General features: G+C 49.1%; 3 protein-coding genes across 3 annotated transcripts in view; 1 reads left to right on the top strand and 2 right to left on the bottom strand.

Moving 5' to 3' along the window:
* The window catches only part of LOC149330450 (uncharacterized), a 57,033-nt gene that overhangs the window by 20,125 nt on the left and 17,611 nt on the right, over window positions 1-19,297 (top strand). The window lies entirely within an intron of this gene.
* LOC149330452 (uncharacterized) lies at window positions 1,015-10,305 on the bottom strand. The gene is made up of 3 exons (XM_089559862.1): window positions 10,172-10,305; window positions 3,048-3,810; window positions 1,015-2,047 (listed from the first exon to the last, which is right to left on the bottom strand). Exons 1-3 carry the CDS (start codon window positions 10,173-10,175, stop codon window positions 1,582-1,584), a joined length of 1,233 nt encoding a protein of 410 aa, XP_089415988.1. The 5' UTR covers window positions 10,176-10,305; the 3' UTR covers window positions 1,015-1,581.
* Window positions 10,885-19,141, bottom strand: LOC149330451 (uncharacterized). Its single transcript, XM_089561250.1, has 3 exons — window positions 19,108-19,141; window positions 13,416-14,839; window positions 10,885-10,896 (listed from the first exon to the last, which is right to left on the bottom strand). The coding sequence occupies exons 1-3, from the start codon at window positions 19,139-19,141 to the stop codon at window positions 10,885-10,887; spliced, it is 1,470 nt and encodes a 489-aa protein (XP_089417376.1).

The raw sequence follows: 19,297 nt of genomic DNA, 5'->3' as shown, positions 1-19,297 counted from the left end.
CCAACCAACACGCTTCCGAGCGCTGATTCCACAAACACCGAAACCACTAAGGTCCGATTGAAACATTCAAACACGGTTCGAATACATGTCGCGAGCTAGCCTCCAACCGGAGTCGCATGCTATATAGGAAAAATCCTGACCCCACCCGCAACGGTGCACGATGAAAGTTGCGTTGCAGTTTGGGTACGAAAATTGGTTTTTAAGGAAAAGAAATGGGGAAGCAACCGCCTCACATCTCGGTGGACACCTCAACCTCGCCTTAAGGGAGGCGGTTGAGCCTGCGAAGGAATACAATTTAAAGTGCATATGTTGTCTGCTCGAACCCCTGTCGTTATCATTTTCCTAATTGGGGTGCCGGACTTCACTGTGAAGATAATTTTCCGATCTCAGGGAGTGCAATATGAGGGATGACATACATAACGAGAATAGAGGTTCCAGCGATGATATATATGCCTCTGCTCAAAGTTGGCTGAAGGTTCGCGATTATCAGGCGCCGGTCGGGAGTTTCATCATTGGACGAAATTTTCCACAAAGCATGTGTTATAAATTATCTCGCAGGGCCCTTACTGTTTTTCAGCGACAATTGTCATTTACTTCGGCCTCTACGCGCTAAACGAGTGCTGGAAAAATGTTCCGCGGAGATATAGTGCCTTTATACACTTTCATTCGTACTTATACTATAAGAAAACGCTTGCCAGCTGTGGCACACGGCCAGAAGAAGCTCTAACTTCAAAATGTATATAAATGTGTAGAAAACAGCAAATACTTTTTATGTGCCCCGACAAGCAGTGGTTTATTTGGAAATATAATAATAATAATAAAAGGAAAGAAAAGATTTTTGCTAGACCCATCATCTGCCATCGCTACGGGAAGCAACTTAGCCGGGCCAGCGGAAATAAAGGGGTAGCAGGCAGACTGCAGAAATGAAATGAAAGACAGTTAGAAATGATAGGGGGGAGAGCGTTTCAATGTACAAGAAATTCAAAAATCGCTAAAAAGAGATCTTGATTGATGCCCAACTGTTTATTTTCGAGAGCGCAAGGAGCGGCTGTGATGCTGGAAAGTGCAGCTATATCTTGACCTAGTATATAGTTTCAGCTCGAGAGATAAGGCAAGAGAGAGAGGACGATAGTACAAGACAGGACGACAGCAGCTGTGTTCCGTCGTCCTCTCATGTCCTGTCTCTCGCGCTGCAACTACGCAAGACCGTCACTAACTCTCCCAACAGCTTGCTTGATCTTGTACAATTCCACTTGGCACCCAAGACACTCGGCAACGAGGAGCTAGAACCACCGTTGTCTTATCCGGATCGACTCGCGAGAGACAAGACAAGAGAGGACGACAGGACAAGACAGGACGACAGCAGCTGTGTTCCGTCGTCCTCTATTGTTCTGTCTCTCGTGCTGCAACTATGCAAGACCGTCACTAACTCTTCCAACAGCTTGCTTGATCTTGTACAATTCCACTTGGCACCCAAGACACTCGGCAACGAGGAGCTAGAACCGCCATTGCCTAGAACGACGAAGCACGCCGCACTTTGTAGGAATCCAGTTCTCGCCCTCTTTCGGTCTTTAGTTCAGTCTAGCTAGCACCGAACTTCGCATATTCTGCGCCCCTCTTCTTGCGCACGATACGCGTGAACTCTTTGGCCCAGAGAAGAGCCTTCTCGACCAGCGAGGAGGTGACATCCACGAATTCGGGCCTTTGCCAGAGCTTGTCGGTAGGGTCAGGAGCCAGCAGTGCAGTCAGCCTGAGGGCGTAATCCTGGTGACCTCGCAGGTTCATGTCCAGGTAGACATTGGCGTGGGTGATCAGGTACCACGGCCTCGTCCTCTGCAACGGTTCTTCGACGGCTTCCAGGAACTCGGCGACGTTGACAGTGGACTCTAGCGTGGGCTCCGTATCCCAGTGGTACTGGATGAGCGAGTTGAGCTCTTTGGCCTCGATACCGGTCTTAGTCTGGACAGCATAGACGAGCTCCATTACTTCCAGGCAGGAGTACTTAGCCCGATGCAGGAATGCTTTTTTCAGGAAGCGGATGCCAGCGCTGAAAAACGCAATTTCAGACATGAGAAAGATTCCGTAAGGAAAAAAACCATGAAAGTGAATGAATGAATGAATGAATGAATGAATGAATGAATGAATGAATGAATGAATGAACTGCCCTGCTGAAAAAAAGTTCTATGATGCAATAACCTCATAGATCATTCATCATAGATAATCATACTATCTGTATGATATATCATACAATTCGTACGATATTCTATGACATCTCTATGATGACTGTATGATTTTACAGAAATGTATGACATTTGAATGATAATTTTCTGATTTGTATGATAAGTCCTTGATATCTGTATGATAAACTGTATGAGTTTATTGCATCAAAGAACTTTTTTCAGCAGGGAATGAATGAATGAATGAATGAATGAATGAATGAATGAATGAATGAATGAATGAATGAATGAACGAGCTAAGCAAGGGACGAATATGGCAAGTTGAGCATCCTGACATCCACGCATAGCGATAAGATCTTGCTCGGTCTAACGGCCGCCAAGGTTTACAAAAAAGACAGCTGGCTGTGCGACGCCGATAATGCCTGTCGCCGTGTCGTGTAGGTAAGACGACCGACAAAAGGCAGTCTCTATAATCTGTTTAAACTTTGTGAATTCATACTTTGCGATCGAGTTATAGGAATGTAGTACCCGAAAGAAATGTTGGCCTTGTGTGGACCTTCCCTTTTATGGGAACTGCCATGCTAGTCCTGAATGAACGTCAGCGCCTGCCCTGTTGCGTCTGCTTACAGAGTGTCATGCTTCGTCGTGTACGTTTTTACATCTCAAGGCATCCTATTACCCATGTAGCGCAGGTAACCGAGCCAATATTTCAAATGGATTGCCTGATTACTCCGATCATTTGCATGACCGGCCTTTTATGCTTCCAATATTGGGCCAATTATCTGTGCTGCTTGGGTGTAGCTATACGGACAGCCGAGGTAGTTGGTGATGCATCCTGGGGAGAAAACGAGAGTCGTATCTCCTTTTTACCGTGGGGAAGCGTCCACGTTGATATGGTAGGCGTATTGGCCCAGGATCAGAAAACCCAGGAAAGGCCGGATCACGCCGTTGAACGAGTTACTCTTGAAGGCGAGTTCATACAGGAATTTTCCCTTTGGAATGGACATGTCCCCGTTGTATGACGTCGGCACCGCCGCGAGCAGCGCCTTCTTGAATCGGCCTGAAAAAAAGGCCCGTACCTCCAGCAGAGGCTTAGCGGCGACCACGGCCATCGCTAGGCTGTAGAAGCTGATAATGAGGCCTGCTTCGTCGAGGGCAGCTCGGCTAGTGGAACTCGTCCGTATCAGTTCAGCCAGGTAGTCGACAAGCCCGGCGGAGCTGGGTAGGGGTTCAATTGGACCTGGTTTGACAGCGAAGAGATCGGGCAGGCGGTTGAGGCTCAGCACAGGATCCGAGACATCCGGAATCGGTCCGTCATCGGGGTGCCGGACCGTATACATGTTGCTGAACAGAGGCCGCTCCGGGATGGCCAATGATGGCGTGGCCGCCACACATTCGAGCATGATACCGTCGAAGGAGTCGTGCCACTCGTTGGAGGCGAACACCCGGAGCCAGGAGGCGTAAAGCGAGCGGCGGGTTTCCTCGTTCGGGTACTTGAGGCCCATCAGAACCTCCCGAGCGGCTGTGATGGCCACGATGTCGCTCCAGAAGTACAGACCGCATATTCTGGGGTCGTATTTTGGCTCCATCACATCCGCCCAAGTGCGGATAAACTGGAGGCATTGCTCCTCGTCTGAAAAGAATTGAGAGGGGTACCAAATTACTTTACGCATGGTGAACTGCAATATCGTTAGAACTTGCAGTTACCAATACAGTGAGTTCACTCTTTCGTGGTTGTATTTGCGGACACCTGCACAAGTTTCTGCACACAACCAGGCATCTTTCCGGGCCCTCTATGTGGCGGTCCAGCGCAGCGAGCTATGGAAGGAAGAAAAGCTTCGGCCCGAGCTTTTCTTCCCCGGAATCCTTCTACGTCCTCCCTTACTCATTCAGGCTCCCCCTCTCCGTTAACGACATATTCAGAGATATTAGAGCATTTGCGCCTTGAAAGGCAGACACACCAGAGGCGCGCTAAGGGTCTTAGTAAATCAGAGGAATGTCACATTCGAAGGCTACAAACTTTGTCGTTTAGTAATCCAGCTACGCTACATGCCATTGAGCCCGAATACTTTTCGGCACAGTGCAGATTTTATGGCCAGAAGGCAAACTTGTACCATATGGTATAGGCTTGTCAGAAAAATGACAGCATTGACATCATAAATCAGCCAACGCGGGAGGGGGGGGGGGGGAGGCGGCCCTGTCCAGCTCGGACCTTGAGGAACAACGAGCCCTCGTCGCCAGAGCACGGGCAGCGGCTTTTACCAACGGCGTCCCGGACTAGGCGCCCAATCAGCCTTCCCTTCAACTGAGGCATTGTGGCTTTCAATAAATGTTTTCATCATCATCATCTCGAGCAAATCTCACACGCCCACAACCTATCGTCTCACGCTCGTACTTTCGGGATGCGGTTTTGCGACGCGCGTATCTTTTGACCTTTCCTGTTACGTCTGCATGTTGCGAACTCTCCTCAGTCTTCGCGTGGCAACGAGTGTGATTGAGTTCGAGCCAGTGGGCAGGCTCGTGCAACTTCCGTTCCATTCGTCATTAGTATCAACAAACAGAACATATAAAGGCGAAAGCCTTTAATGCCTCATCGTTGTCGACAGAAGGTTGTCAGCAGAGGTGTCACGCTTTTCTAGTCAGACCAGAAAACACGGCACGCCGCGCTCCTCCCGCTAGAGGCGCTAGTGACGTGGCGTGACGTCATACCAGGAGCGAGAGACGGGCTACCAACTCGGCTCGTTGGATAACGGCTTCCGCTTGGCAGGCGCGCCGCGCTCTTCCCACTAGAGGCGCTGAATATGCAGCATAAAACACCTGCTTTCGCAACCTACCAGGCTTAACCAAAGCCAACCCCCCGCCAATTCGAATCCCTTCTGCATCTAGTGCGTCGCTGTCCATTCGGTCAAGCTTTTCGAACCACCATCCTTCCGTTCCGCAGCCGAGCGTGCTAATGGCTACGCTACTTCCTGCCAACGCATGTATAGTTCTTAGGGGTGTGCGAATATTCGAAATTTTCGAATATAATTCGCATATTATATTTTTAGTATTCGTATTCGTTTCGAATTCCAAGTATTCGTGTTGTCTCGAATATTCGACCCGACGCGAATATTCGTATTCAGCCGAATATTCATTGTGAGCACCGGCGTTCATTTCAGTCTGCAAGCCCTATCAACAGAGACATAACAACAAGGCGGCGCCCAGAGTAATGCGCGTGGAGCTTGGAGGAAGGAAAATCCTTCCTTCCTCCAGCGGCCATGCCGTAGCTGACTGCGCTGGTGAGCTTCCTTGCGGCTATACCTGCGGAGCTGGTGTAGTCAGAGCTGTGCACGATGTACCTCGCAGTACGTGCGAGTTCAGTGCCAAGTGAGAGGGAATTTTCTGTGGCTGGAGGAGTCGTTTCAGCTAGAAGGGAACTACTTCTGCCTGACCATGTGGAGCAGCGGGTTTTCCTTCACGACAACCTTTTATGTTCATCCCAGCAACGCGCGTTCGTGCTGATGGGAAGCTAGCCTTAATCAATGCTGTGTACCAGCCATCTTCTCTGATATTTTCACTTTTCTAAGAATAATGTTCGAGGCTGATACTTTTTGTGCAGCCACACACACCTTTTGTGTTCATTTAATCATCGATAGTTGAACTGTGATGTTCTTGGGTGCTCAAATAATTGTTTTGTAGTGGTTAAATGCGTCTGTCCTTGATTATTCGATATTCGATTCGATATTCGGAGCCAAGTATTCGTATTCGATTCGTATTCGAAGAATTTGATATTCGCACACCCCTAATAGTTCTCCTTGTCTAGGACGCTGGAGAGTGTTTGCAGAAAGGCGTCAAATCAGACGGATGCCTCCCAAACGCCCTCCAGTGTCTCCAGCATTTAATATTCACGAACAATGGTGTAATTAACATCTTAACCACACATCAGTGACACATGCAGCAACACCCTCCTTAAGGCTTTCGCCTCACCGCACTTTAGGTCAACAAAGTGCCCCCCTGGATTTTTTTACACTCCACTGCGAACCGCTTGTGAGATGTAGAGTAGAAAGTGCGCAGCGCGTAAGTAAAATGACGACACATACACTGGCACACCTATCAGGCTCAACACCACCTAGACAATTCTCAGCGACCTATGCATTCAGCGGCGAAGTGACCTGCTTAATTTCGGCCGCATGAGGCATCTGCGAAACTGTGCTGCCAAGAGGCAACAGCCTGGTACTGAAACAATGCGCACCACACTGGCTTCTCACTGATTATCACTCTGCTACGAACCCCGATCTTCTAAAGCTTCCGCTCATACCTGCTGCCTTGTCACCGGCACCCGAGAGCTCGGCACCGCTCGCCAGGAATTGAATGCACTGCCTGAACCCAGTCACATTCACCGACGCGTCCGCGGATGCAAGCTGTGGGGTTTCTGCGTCAGCTGCGTATGGTCTGCTGTATGAGAGCGCAGTAATAAATTGGCAAATTGGTTTTTGAGGAAAGGAAATGGCGCAATATCTGTCTCACATATCTCGGCGGACACCTGAACCGCGCCGTAAGGGAAGGAAGGAAGGTGGGAGTGAAAGAGGAAAGAGAGGAAGAGGTGCCGTAGTGTGAGGTCTCCGGAATAATTCCACCACCTGGGATCTTTAACGTGCACTGACATCGCACAGTACACGTGCACCTCTTGCGTTTCGCCTCCATCGAAACGCGGCCGCCGCGGTCGGGTTCGAACCCGGGTACTCCGGCTCGGTAGACGAACGCTTTACCACTGAGCCACGACGGTGGGTCAATAATCCGTTTACGCAAATCCGGAATCATGTGGGCTTTTGTTACCACACAAAGCCCTCACGAGGGAGGAAGCAGTCGGCTGGCGTAGGCTACAAACAAACTCCTTCCCCAACTTGTACATCTATAACAAGATGTCACCAACACAATACAGAGCAAACTGCCCCTGGTGCGGCGACACACCCACACTATACCACATCACATGGGAGTGCGAACGAAATAAAGCATTCCACCAACACGAATTCCCGAGTGCGGAGCAATGGGAGAGCCGGCTCACCAGCAGCGAGCTCGCGGCCCAAAGGGCCTTAGTGCGGCACGCTACTGATGCAGCGCGACTCAGTGGAGCCCTGGACTAGGGGCCCAACCTTGCTGAAGAGAAGCCTCAAGTCGCCAGCGCCACGAAAGACGACGGAGGCTTCGAATCCGCGAATCTCTTAAAAGATCTCAATAAAAGTTTTCTACTACTACTACTACCCTTCACTCAAGATATGCGTTCATGCCTCAAGACACGCAATATGTGCGATCTGGTATTTTCGCGGCGTTCTCTAGATGCGATGCTCGGGGAGCCGGCGGTTACTGAGGAAAAGAGTGTGGGTCCCCGGCCGACTTGTTGCATAAAGGCGGGACTTACTGCGTTCGAATCTGAGTGAGATCAAGCACCGACCTGCTAGTCGCAACTTGGGCCAGCTATTGGTCTGGAGTCACACTATAAACCAGCGCTCGCTTAGGTGACTGGCGAAGATTGTGGACCCCCAAATTATTTCATAAGCGCGCGATTGGTCGCGTTCGGATCGGGGTGAGATCTACCACAAAACTACTAGCTGGAACTTGCACCAGCCATCGGAAGGGAACCCAACCATTGAGTGCCCATATAAGCGGGTCACACTATGGGCGTCTATGGCATGGGTGTCAACGGGGAGCAGTTATGGTATCGCTTTGTCACATCTACTCTGCGATTAAATGCCCCATTGAGTCTTTAATTGGCTCGCCTTACATGTGTCAAGTGTTCTTGTAAATGTGAATGTATCTAGTAACCTTGGCATGTGTACATATGTAAATAAATTTTTTTCTAAACAGCCCAACTCTGAAGCGAAAGCTTCACTACTGAACCTCGTGCTTCGATCGCCGGGTGCGTAGTTTTGAAGCGAAAGCTTCCCTACTGGACCCCGTGCTTCGATCGCCGGGTGCCTAGTTTTGAAGCGAAAAACTTCACTAGGCTAGTCAACACCGCGCTTCGCGTGAGCCGGAGCTCAGATTTGCCACTTCTGCGCATGCGCGAAACCGAATGACGTCACGTACGGCGCAGATGGCCGCCGTCGCTGCCGGCGCCGCTGACACAAATAAGAATAAAAAAAGTCATGACAGAAATAAAATATTACAAATAAAAAAAATAAATGAAAGGGAAACAGTGCGCCAGGAAACACTCATATCTCGGTGGATACCCGAACCGCTCCGTAAGGGCCTTAAAGAAAATGAAATGAAATGAAAATTGGTTTTAAGAAAAGGAAATGCCTGTCTCTCATACTGTATCTTGGTGCACACCCGAAAGGAATGGACACCACAGTACATGTCTCTAAAGCAACCTTTTAAGACAGCACCGTATTCAGTACACGCGCGTCTCCTCCTCCGCCTCCGCACAAACTTTGTATACACAAGACAATACGTCTCAGAAAAGCCAGAAAGCTATACCCTAAGTGTAATCGTAAGTATAACTTTAAGCTAAACCACGAGCATCGCCGCAGCTTTTCGCTTCGAAATATCCAGGCTTAACCTTTTAAGCCACAGCCAATTTTTTACCTTCAGCAGAGTTGGAGGTCAAACCATGAAAAAGAGAAAAAATGGCTGAGGCTTAGCTAAGGTTAAGCCTAGTCAGATGCGAAGCATATTGATGGCTAGGCTTGGTAATACATGGCTTTCCTTGGTTGAATACTTGGTCATTTTATACAACCACTAGAAGTGTAGCAAGGATTGCTGAGGCAGCTATATACGGGATCATCGGTGAATTCAATGCAGAGTGTACAACCGCTGCCCCAGCACCGGCTACAACAGCATTCTTGGCACCCATAGAAAGTACATTGGAAACACCCTTAGTTATTCCACCACCGCCACCATTCCCTATAGACTGTATTGATGTACCCCCCCCCCCCCCCCCCCCCCCAGCAGCAGCAGGCAGCGCCTCCGATGCTCCACCGCCGCGGCCGACCGCGCGAGCCGGCAGCCCATCTCTCCTCTGCTGTGACGTCATGTTGTCACGTGGTGTCACGTGGTCACGCTAAAGGTCAATGGTAGCTCCACCGCCGCGCTCGACGGGCTGTAGTGTAGCTCTAGTAATATGCTTCGCATAAAAGAATCAATATCCATGACTGGGAGTCGAGCCCGCGGCTGCGCGAAATAGTCTGCTTTAAGGGCCGCTCAGTGACACCTCTAGACTATCGCCGCAGCTACAGTGGCTGGAATGTGCCGCAGCCAATACACCTCGTGTCAAACTGCGCCACACACTGGCGCTGTGCATTGGAGCGCGTCGTCTTCATCAACTTCCTTCGTTCCGCGGCACTGCCTGCTCACCGTCGTCTTCTACATAGCACAAATCCGTGCTTCCGCTCAGATTCGAATGTAGTAAACATACGCTGTAGTTTAGTGGTCATAACTGGCTTCCTGGGTCAGTGGACGCCTGAATCGCGCTTTGAGGTACGTGGGGCGGTGAGAGATGTGGGCTACATGCGTTAGCGCTGACAAAGTTGTGGCAGACACGCGGCACTGCAGCAATTGGCCACAGCGTTCACTGGTTGGGCAAACTCTTGCGATCAACCATTAACTGCCACCTGCCATGGTGGCAGGGTGGGTGCGCTGCCTATCCAGTGTCCGGAATGCACTCAACGTTACAGACGCCATGCCGCATTAGTTGCCCTATACGCCATAGCTTTCGCTCTCTGACCAGGTTCAAGAGTAGTTGAACCGCACCTATTTTTTTACCAAACAATTAGGTTTCCTGGATGAGAATTGCATTGAAACCTGCCCAAGTCATGTGGAGACTACTTGGTCACTTAAAATGCTACTGTGACCGCAGTTTTAAAAAGCAGTTTCTCCTGAATGTACGCCTTGGAACGAAGGAAATGGCCGCACGGCTCACGGTGCCACGAAACGGCGCAAAAAAAGTGGCGTTCATGATAAACACTAGCCGAACCATGGCGCAAGAATCGCATTCTGCGCTTTAATTTGAGACATACCCATTTTAGCGGCCCTTGAAGTTCGCTCCAGAGGCTTGTTACGGTAGCCAGGGTCTCGAACGTCGCCGCGCTATGCTACGCGAGAAACGACTGCTTTTTCTTGTTTGTTGATTCCAGCGTTGTCGCCGCGATGCTTGGTGTCGCTATCGTCGCCTTTTCTCTTGGCTTAAATTAAAACGAAGAAAACGTATCAGGCAGTTGCGGCGTAATGAAAATCTTATTCTCGTCATCTGATCGCGCAGTTTTAGTCTGTCTAGTACAAATACTTGCTAGCCTTGCGTTTCACGAACCCTCCTATTGCAGCGTCTACGATTTCTTTTTCCCAGCGTCTGTGTTGCGCCAATAAACGCACGCCATAGAATGCTTCTCCCAGCTAAACGGGAGCATTGTTTGAGCTCAAATTTACCACAGAAACGGCATTTAGTCGGCAGAATCGTTTCATGCTACATTTGTTTGGGTTACTTGCCTGAATAGATCAAAAAGTCACTTATTCGCATCGTCTGCGGCGAGGGAAAAGAAAATCACGCCAATCGGTCAGATAGATAGATAGATAGATAGATACTTGAGGCCGTACCCTTTGTAACGGGCGGGCACCACTGAAGTGAGCACCCAGACCAAAAAACAAAAAAACGAGATGAAAGCGCACAAGAAAGGAGAAGAAACAAAAAAAAAACCGCAAAGTTGAAAGCAAGGAGTTCGCTCATCGACCGCGTTCACATCCGACTCTGCGGTTTCGCGCGGTTAGACACAGTGCGCCACCAAAGAGTCAGTCGACGCTTGGTTCGCAGCACACCCTCGCTCTTGTGCTTAGAGTTGTCTCCCTCGTCGTCCACCGCAGGATCGTGAAAGCCGAGCGATGGATGGATGGATGGATAGGAGCGCCCCCTTTGAAACGGGGTGGTGGCAATTGCCACCATGCTCAACTTTTCTTTATTTATTATTTTTTTTGTTTACTGTGTTGGCAATTCTCATTAAGATTCTCCATCAACTTTGCCTACGGTTTCCTACTATGCTAACCTTATGCCACATCTCTGCTTTTCAGCCACCAATCCTCCAATCGCTTTTTGCTGACTTCCACTGCAGATTTATTTACATGACCATTGTTATCTTTAAACCCTAGGGCCTCAGAAAGAGTGACTGTGCCTGCATCGACATCCGGATGAATACCATCACATTTGATTATGAGGTGTTCAATTGTTTCCACAGATCTACCACACACTGCACATGTGTCATCTTCTTCGTTAAATTTCTTTTTGTAGCTGCGCGTTCTAAGACACCCTGATCTAGCTTCAAAAAGTAGGGCACTGCCTCTTGAGTTATCATAGAAAAATTCTTTCCTGATCTGCCTTTTCCAGAATCGATATAGTTCTACACTATGTTTCTTTTCCATTGAATTCATCCAATTTTTAACTTCCGCGTTTTTAACCTGTCGTTTAATGCTCTTTCTTTCTCCGTCCTCATGACCGGCATACTTACTGGTTAGTTTTCTAGTTCTTTTCCGCCACTGTGAGTCAACGTTCTTTCTGTATAAATATTTAAATACCTTAGCTGCCCATCTGTTATCGTCCAATTTCCTCAGGCGTTCTTCATATAGTATTTTACTCTTAGCTTCCCGTGCCTCGAACGATGCCCAGCCCATATCCCCTTGTACTGCCTCGTTTGTGGTTTTGCCGTGGGCACCTAGTGCTAATCTTCCAACAGCTCTCTGATTTACGTCTAATCTCGACTGAACTTCTGCCCTTAAGCACAGAACCGCATTGCCGAAAGTAAGTCCCGGCACCATTATTCCTTTCCAAATACCTCTTAGTACTTCATATTTGTTGTACCCCCATAATGCCCTATGTTTCATTATCCCGGCGTCTCTTCGTCCTTTTGCCCTAAGAGCCTGTTCATGCTTTTCCGTGTATATCTGCCCTTCGTTTAGCCATATCCCGAGGTATTTGTATTCGGCCACTTTGGGTATTTCGTGGCCTTGTATTGTAAGCACCTGATCAGTTGTATCGTTAAAAATCATCACACCTGATTTAGTTGCGCTAAAACTGAATCCTAGAGCGTCTCCTTCGTCTCCACAGCAATTAACCAAAGTTTGTAAATCTTCCTGGCTATCTGCTAATAGTACTATATCGTCCGCATACATCAAACCCGGGAGTCGCTGCTCAACTACATTTCCGCCTAATCTGTACGATAGATTATAACCCAGATTACTTTCTTCTAGCCTTCTTTCCATATTTATCACGTAAAGCATGAACAGCAGCGGTGATAGAGGGCATCCTTGCCTTAATCCTTTGTGCACCCCTACAGTTGTGGTACTTTTTTTCCCTTCCCATGTAATTTCAACTTCATTATCTCGGTAGATTTCCTGTAGAAAATCAATTACCTCATCACCAATACCTAAATCTTTCAATATGCTCCACAGGAGTTCCCTGTTCACGTTATCGTATGCACCGCTTATGTCTAGAAAGGCTATAAACAGAGGTCTATTTTCCGCCTTAGCTATTTCTATGCATTGGGTAAGCACGAACAGGCTATCATCTAACCGCCTACCCCTTCTGAACCCATTCTGAAGTTCGCCGAGTATCCTATTCCCTTCTACCCATGACTGCATTTTTAATTTCACCGCCTGCATTGCCAGCCTGTACATAACAGATGTTATCGTAATCGGACGGAAGGATTTTATGTTCATCTTATCTCCTTTCCCTTTATAAATCAAATTCATTTTACTCTGTCTCCAGCTGTGCGGAATTTGCTGATTTGTTATGACTGCCTCCAATGCTTTTATCAGCGCGTCCTTGCTTCTTGGGCCAAGTTCATTAATCAGCTTAATTGGAATTTCGTCTATCCCTGCGGATGTGGTTTTAGGAATATTCGCTTCCGCCTTTCCCCAGTTAAGACTAGTCAGTTCTAAGCTGTTCTCTTTTGTGCTGTCCTGTGTTGCCGCCTCACTTGGGGAGATTACCCCATTGGCGTCGCTAAAAGACGCAGCTATAAATGACGTAATGTAGTCCACAGCATCGTCTCCCTCCAAACATTTTCCCTCAGCATATATAATCTGTTCCTGCTTTCTTTGATTTGTTTTTCCCAACCAGCTTATATGGTTCCAGAATTTTCTTGGCCCCCCTTTATTTGCCTCGCGAACTTCAGCCAGCCATTTATCAGAGGACTGCTTTATTTTAGCCTGGACTAGGACCTGAACTTGCTGTTTCTTTTGTCGATAAGATTCCCATTTTTTTCCTATTTCCTCTACAGATAACTGCGCCTGAGGGAATGTGGTGGCCTCTGTCGGCATCGGATGGAGTCTCTGGCACGACATCACCAGGTGTTCGATGGTCTCCTCCGCATCGCCACACGCTCGGCATAGTGCTGCCTGTGCTTCTGATGTTGCATCGAAGCGACGGCGGTACACCAGTGTCCGCAGCGCTCCGGCCCGGGCCTCAAACAGCAGTGTGCTACCCAGGCCGTTGTCAAAGATCTTTTCGGGTCCGATGCTGTTCTTGCACTCGCGGTACACAGCCAGTGTCGGTTTTTCCGCGAGCGCCTGCAGCCACTGCTTATTCTCCAGTTCTTGGACCCGTCTCCTTGCCTCCTGTTTCCACGCCGTTGCTGATTCGGCATTTATGGGTGTCTGGAAAAGGCCATACTTGCCTTCTATCCAGTGGAGGCGCTTCACCCATGTAGTGCGTAGGCATGTCGCAGCGAGGTATTCAAAGACCCGCCTAGCCCATCGGTCGCGGCTCATGAACTGGAGTCGACCGCGGTACTCTAGCTTGCTGCATGCCTCCCTTGCCTCAAAACTAGACCATCCAAGGTCGCCTTGGATGGCTGCATTGGCCACCCGTCCATGACAACCGACTGCAGTGCGGCCGACCTCTGTTTGTCTGCGCTCTAGCCAATTCCTGGTGGCTGATGGGAGGCAGACCACCGCGTTGGCGAACGTGAGTCCTGGTACGTGCGCGAGCTTCCAGAGGTCGCGGACCATAGTGTACTGATGGCACCCCCACAGGCACCGACGTCTGAGGATGCATTGCGCTCGGAGTGCAGACTGACGGACCTTGGCCTCGTGCAGCCTGAACATGTCAGTCTCAGCGCACAAATTTATGCCCAAGTATTTGTACGATGTGTCGACTGTCAAGGGCTCTTCGTTCAACGTCAGCAACAGCCGATCAGTCGCCTCGCCCGCCAGCTGAACAACCATGCATTTTCGTTGGTTGAACTTGAGTCCAAGGCTTCGCAGCTCCACGGCACAAACGTCTAGCATTTTCTGCACATCCTGTGGTGTTTCTCCCATAATTACTATGTCATCAGCAAAGGCAAGACCCGGCAGTCGGCTGGAGTTGTCAATTCCTCTGGTGCTGTACTTAAGGCCGAATCCCAGGTTTGTCTGCAGAAGTGCCTTTTCTAGTCCGCACACATACAGCAGGTAGAGGAGGGGAGACAATGGGCATCCCTGCCGAAGCCCTTTGCGCACGCAGACCCGCTCCGATTGCACATCGCCAAATAAGGCAGTGACTGCATTTTCCCGGTACAACCTCTTTATCGTATCGAGGAGTGGAGGTGCCACCCCCAGAGTACCAAGGCGGTGGAAGAGAGCTTCGTGCGGAACGTTGTCATATGCCTTTTCGACATCCAGAAAGCAGCAGATGAGACTCCTGCCCTCCTTCCTGGCGATGTCTATACAGCAATTGCACCGGTGGCGCCATCTCGTTCATTGGCCGTAAAGATTCGGCAAAAGAGGGCGTGGTGGTTACCGCGCGCAGTTCTTCCGCCTGACACCAGATGGCGCCACAGGTGTGCTCGAAAAGGGGCTTTAGCTCGGAACACTATGCAATTACGGGCCTCGTAAGTCGCCGGCTTGTACGCCTCAACGCAGCAGTGGAAATGTAGCGGGTGGCTGCCGAATGTGTTCTTTCTACGAAGACGTAGAAAGGCAAAGCAAATACGTGCTGTGTTCTGGATTGCAACAATTTGGACAGAAAATGAAAGGTGCGGGATGCGATCGTTTGCAAGCTTCACGGAACCAAACTGCACAAAGACGTCCTGCCCCTCTTCGCGCCCGTTTGCCACACACCCTTTCCGTACGGGCGAATGCAACAAACACGTTCGCCAGCGCTAGATAACCAGTATAGAAAGAAAGGTTGTGATCTTGGCGAAAGTAAGTGCGCAACATAGCCGCATAAACAAGCTGTTCCGCCACTGAAACCGTTACTTCGTGCTTTCAGTTGCTGTGCAGTTGCGTCTGCATGTGTAGCGATACATCGTTGCTCGTAAGTTAAGCTGTGCGGCTATTAGTGACAAGAGCACCCTAGGCCGAATTAGGAATGAAACGAAGGACGACTTATATACACTCCTCCATACCGCTACTGTAGATTGTGCAGTGCCAAGCCGTGCGAGCGGACCACTCTTACTGCCAGTCCGTGTATTACATGCCTTCTTGGTGCTACTGTTGAACTTGGCTTCAAGTAGCGCGGTTCTCGTGGGCCATATTTGTAATAAAGCATTTGCGTTACGGCTGCTGTGCTGGGTTTCTGTCACTTCCTCGCGGCCCAAGCGAGACAGACACTAAAAGTGACACCGCGGGTTCGATCCCGGGCGCGGCGGCCGAATTTCGATGAAATTCTAGAGGCACGTGTACTGTGCGATGTCAGTGCACGTTAAAGAACCCCAGGTGGTCGAAATTTCCAGAGCCCTTCACTACGGCGTCCCTCATAGCCTCAGTCGCTTTGGGACGTTAAACCCCAATAAACCAAACTAAACGTGACTCCGCGGGCCAGCCTTAGAGTAAAGTTGATTACTTACCACCAACGATACCTAGATCATTTTCATGTCAGCATGTCGAGCGTGGAGCGTGCCCCATTATTATATGTGAGGCTGACATAACCGTAAATTTCGTGTAGTACGAATGCGTTGCAGTGCGCGCGTTATAAAAAATATATCACGGAATCCTGCTGAGCGATTGTACGCCAGCTTGTGAAGACCGCCCAATACATGGTACTGCTAGCATGATAGTTAACATTTGTGTGTCTATTTATTTCTGTCGCCTTTCTATATTTAACAAACCAATAGAAAAAGCACCGTTAACAGGTTGTAAACAAATGCGTACGATGTGCATGTGAGCGTTTCAGAGCGGTGTGTGCATGCATGTACACAATACGACAACGACCTGGACTGTCGCAGGAGCATCAGCGTTGACGTTTTAGATAATAACAGTAAAAAAAACATTCAGTAGAGCCTGCAGCGGATGCGAAGACAAACATTCAGGTGATCCATCCATTGGCCCGAAGAGGCGGAGAGCTGAGCGGCTCTCTGCGACATGACGCCCGATCACGCCTCAAGTGATCAAATTAGGGTTCTCACATCTCCTTCGAAGCTTTGGCCAAACCATAGTGTCGTCTTCTCACTCCTTTACAACCGTATCAACCGAAACACTGCCTGTCGGAACCGAACCATCAGGCGCAGCAGCAAAACTCCACTAAATTGCTATACTTTGGCGAAGGAGCGTCTTCAAACATCCCGCAAACCATATTTCCTCTCTTTCTCTCTGCGGAATCTCAACAAACAACATGGCGCCACCGGTGTGATTGCTGACAGAACGGCGTGTTTTTCTTCGCCGTCATCGCAGACGATGCGAATACGCGACTTTTAAGGCGAAAGCCTTTAGTGCCGTTGTCGACAGAAGGTTGCCAGCAGAGATGTCACGCTTTTCGGTTGGTCGAAATGGTTATGACGTCAGAGTGCGCGGATTCGAAGTAATGAGGTCACCCACGGATGCCTGGCGTCGCCTTCTCGAGCAGACAACAACTAATAAAATATAGTTGTTGTCTGCTTCGAAAAGTGGTGTAAGGCGTCTGTGGGTGAGCGCATTACATACCTCATTACTGCGAACACAAACAGTGCGCCAGGAAAGGCTTTCGCCTTGCAGCACTCTAGCTAAAATGCCCCCTGCAATTTTTTTTATCTAACCCAAGTAACCCATACAAATGTAGCATAAAACGATTCTACCGACCAAATGCCATTTCTGTGCTAAATTTGAGCTCGAACAATCCACCCGTTTAGCTGAGAGCAGCATTCTACTGCGCGAGTTTATCTGCGGAACACGCGGTATTAGCTGTATCGAACCGTATGCAGGGAAGATAGGCGAATTACGTGACAAGTGTTCGTTAACCTTATTTATTCCCTATACCTGAGTAGCCGACACGTCATGACGAACGCCGAGTCCGTACCACAGACGAGTCGCAAGTCGCATAGCCTCAAATTTTAGTATGCCTCGCTTCAAATGTACTGAAGGTCGAAGCCACACTTTTCTTGAGAGCTATGCAGCTGAGTACAGCATGGCAGAATATTTTCATTATAAATAATTAGGTAATTTTAGGCAACTAAGAATTCCTAGGCAATGCCCAGCCTTGTTTGCGATAGCAGAAGGATCTCGCCGGGCTCCCTTAACGCGACCTATCATGACCACTGATGTTCAACACATCTAAATTGATGAAGAGGAGCAGGTAAACTTAATTGAAGAAGAGGTTTTAGACTCGAGTTGAAAGGGGGTGTTCCCCTCCCCGCGCTGGGCCTCCTTTATTACTAAGGCGGACGCCAGGTGGCCTACCGACGATGTCATTCGGCAACCTCTTCAGCTTGCTACGTAAGCTCCGGGTCCGAGCTGAGCTCAGTGGTTATGGCGCTCGGCTGCTCACCCGAAATACGCAGGTTCGAACCCGGCCGCGACGGTCGAATTTCGATATAGGCGAAATTCTAGAGGCCCGAGTGGTGTGCGATGTCAGTGCACATTAAAGATCCCCAGGCGGTCGAAATTTTTCCGGAGACCTCCACTACGGCACCTCTTCCTTCCGTTCTTCTTTCACTCCCTTTCTTTATCCCATCCTTTATGGCGCGGTTCAGGTGCCCATCGAGATACGTGAGACAGTCATGCGTCATTTCCTGTCCTCAAAACCCATTTTCAATTTGCAATGGGGAAATTTGTGCCTCCGGCGCGAGCTTGCAGGTATCCGCCGAGATATGTGAGACAGATACTGCGCCATTTCCTTTCCTTAACAACCAATTTACCACTTTACCGGCCACCCCACAACGCGCACACACACAATAGCACACACACACAGCTCGTCTTATTCCTGCGAGTATTGAGCAAACCACTGACGCACCCGACAGGTGTTCGAACAGAAATACCGCCACATGCGATATTACTGCTTTTTTAAGCAGATTCTAACCCAATGCAAAGCGCTTCAGTGAAAACATCCGGTTGTACGCCGTTGACTTCCTTTATGTGCAAGTTTTTTTTGCGTGTTTGATAATATTTCACAGGTATTTTCTGGCTATTTCAGCTGACAGGGACCACTTCCGTAGGGGCCATCAGACTCCTTAACTTATTCACCGCTGTACATGTCCCTTCACCCGCCCTTTGACGATTGATTTGCATAGGCACGCCTAAATTAGTGGCTGAACGAGACATCCTCATCCATATATGAAAATGTAGCGTGTTATTGTCGCAAGCGCTTGAGCCGTATGAGTGACCTCATCGGGGCGGTAGAGAAGAGTCTGCATTCCGACAGAGTGGCCGCCTGTTCTTGGTTTAGTGAGTGATGCTACAGGCGGCGCGTGCAGCAGCCGACAAGATTCTTTATATGCAACATTTTCCTACTAGCTACGCAAACAAAGCTCTGAGTCTCACTTTGGCGTCCGCAATGCTATGGCGAACATGGCATCATCCTACTACTCTATCGTCTTCACCTTTGCTTTGGTCGTCACTGTTCCCGTAGTTTCCACCTGTAAGTTCTCAAAATTGCAGCCTTTGGTGCGTTGACTTTGAGAAACATACTTCACGACCGTTGCTTAACAGAAGCTTGTTCAAAAAACTAAGAATTCTTTTCGATACTTTTGATGAGACAGGACGATTTTTGTATCCTAAAAGTTAAAGGTACGAGACATACGCCGATTTTCAGGGCAGTCGCCAGACGGCCACATTACGCGTAGGATCAGCAAAGAGTTGATCCCGCTATCTGCTGCATCCCGGCGACCCTCGGGATAGAAGAGGGTCGTGGTCCGCCGGTATGAAATGTCTTTTTTTGACTCAGCAAAGAACTTTGCTGAGAAATATTCTCTTAGGTCTAGGGAAATTCG

Source organism: Amblyomma mixtum, chromosome 9 (genome assembly GCF_055824585.1).
Source record: "Amblyomma mixtum isolate Tamu chromosome 9, ASM5582458v1, whole genome shotgun sequence".
NCBI classification, from domain to species: Eukaryota; Metazoa; Arthropoda; class Arachnida; order Ixodida; family Ixodidae; genus Amblyomma; species Amblyomma mixtum.
This window is presented reverse-complemented; position numbering and strand designations above follow the sequence as displayed.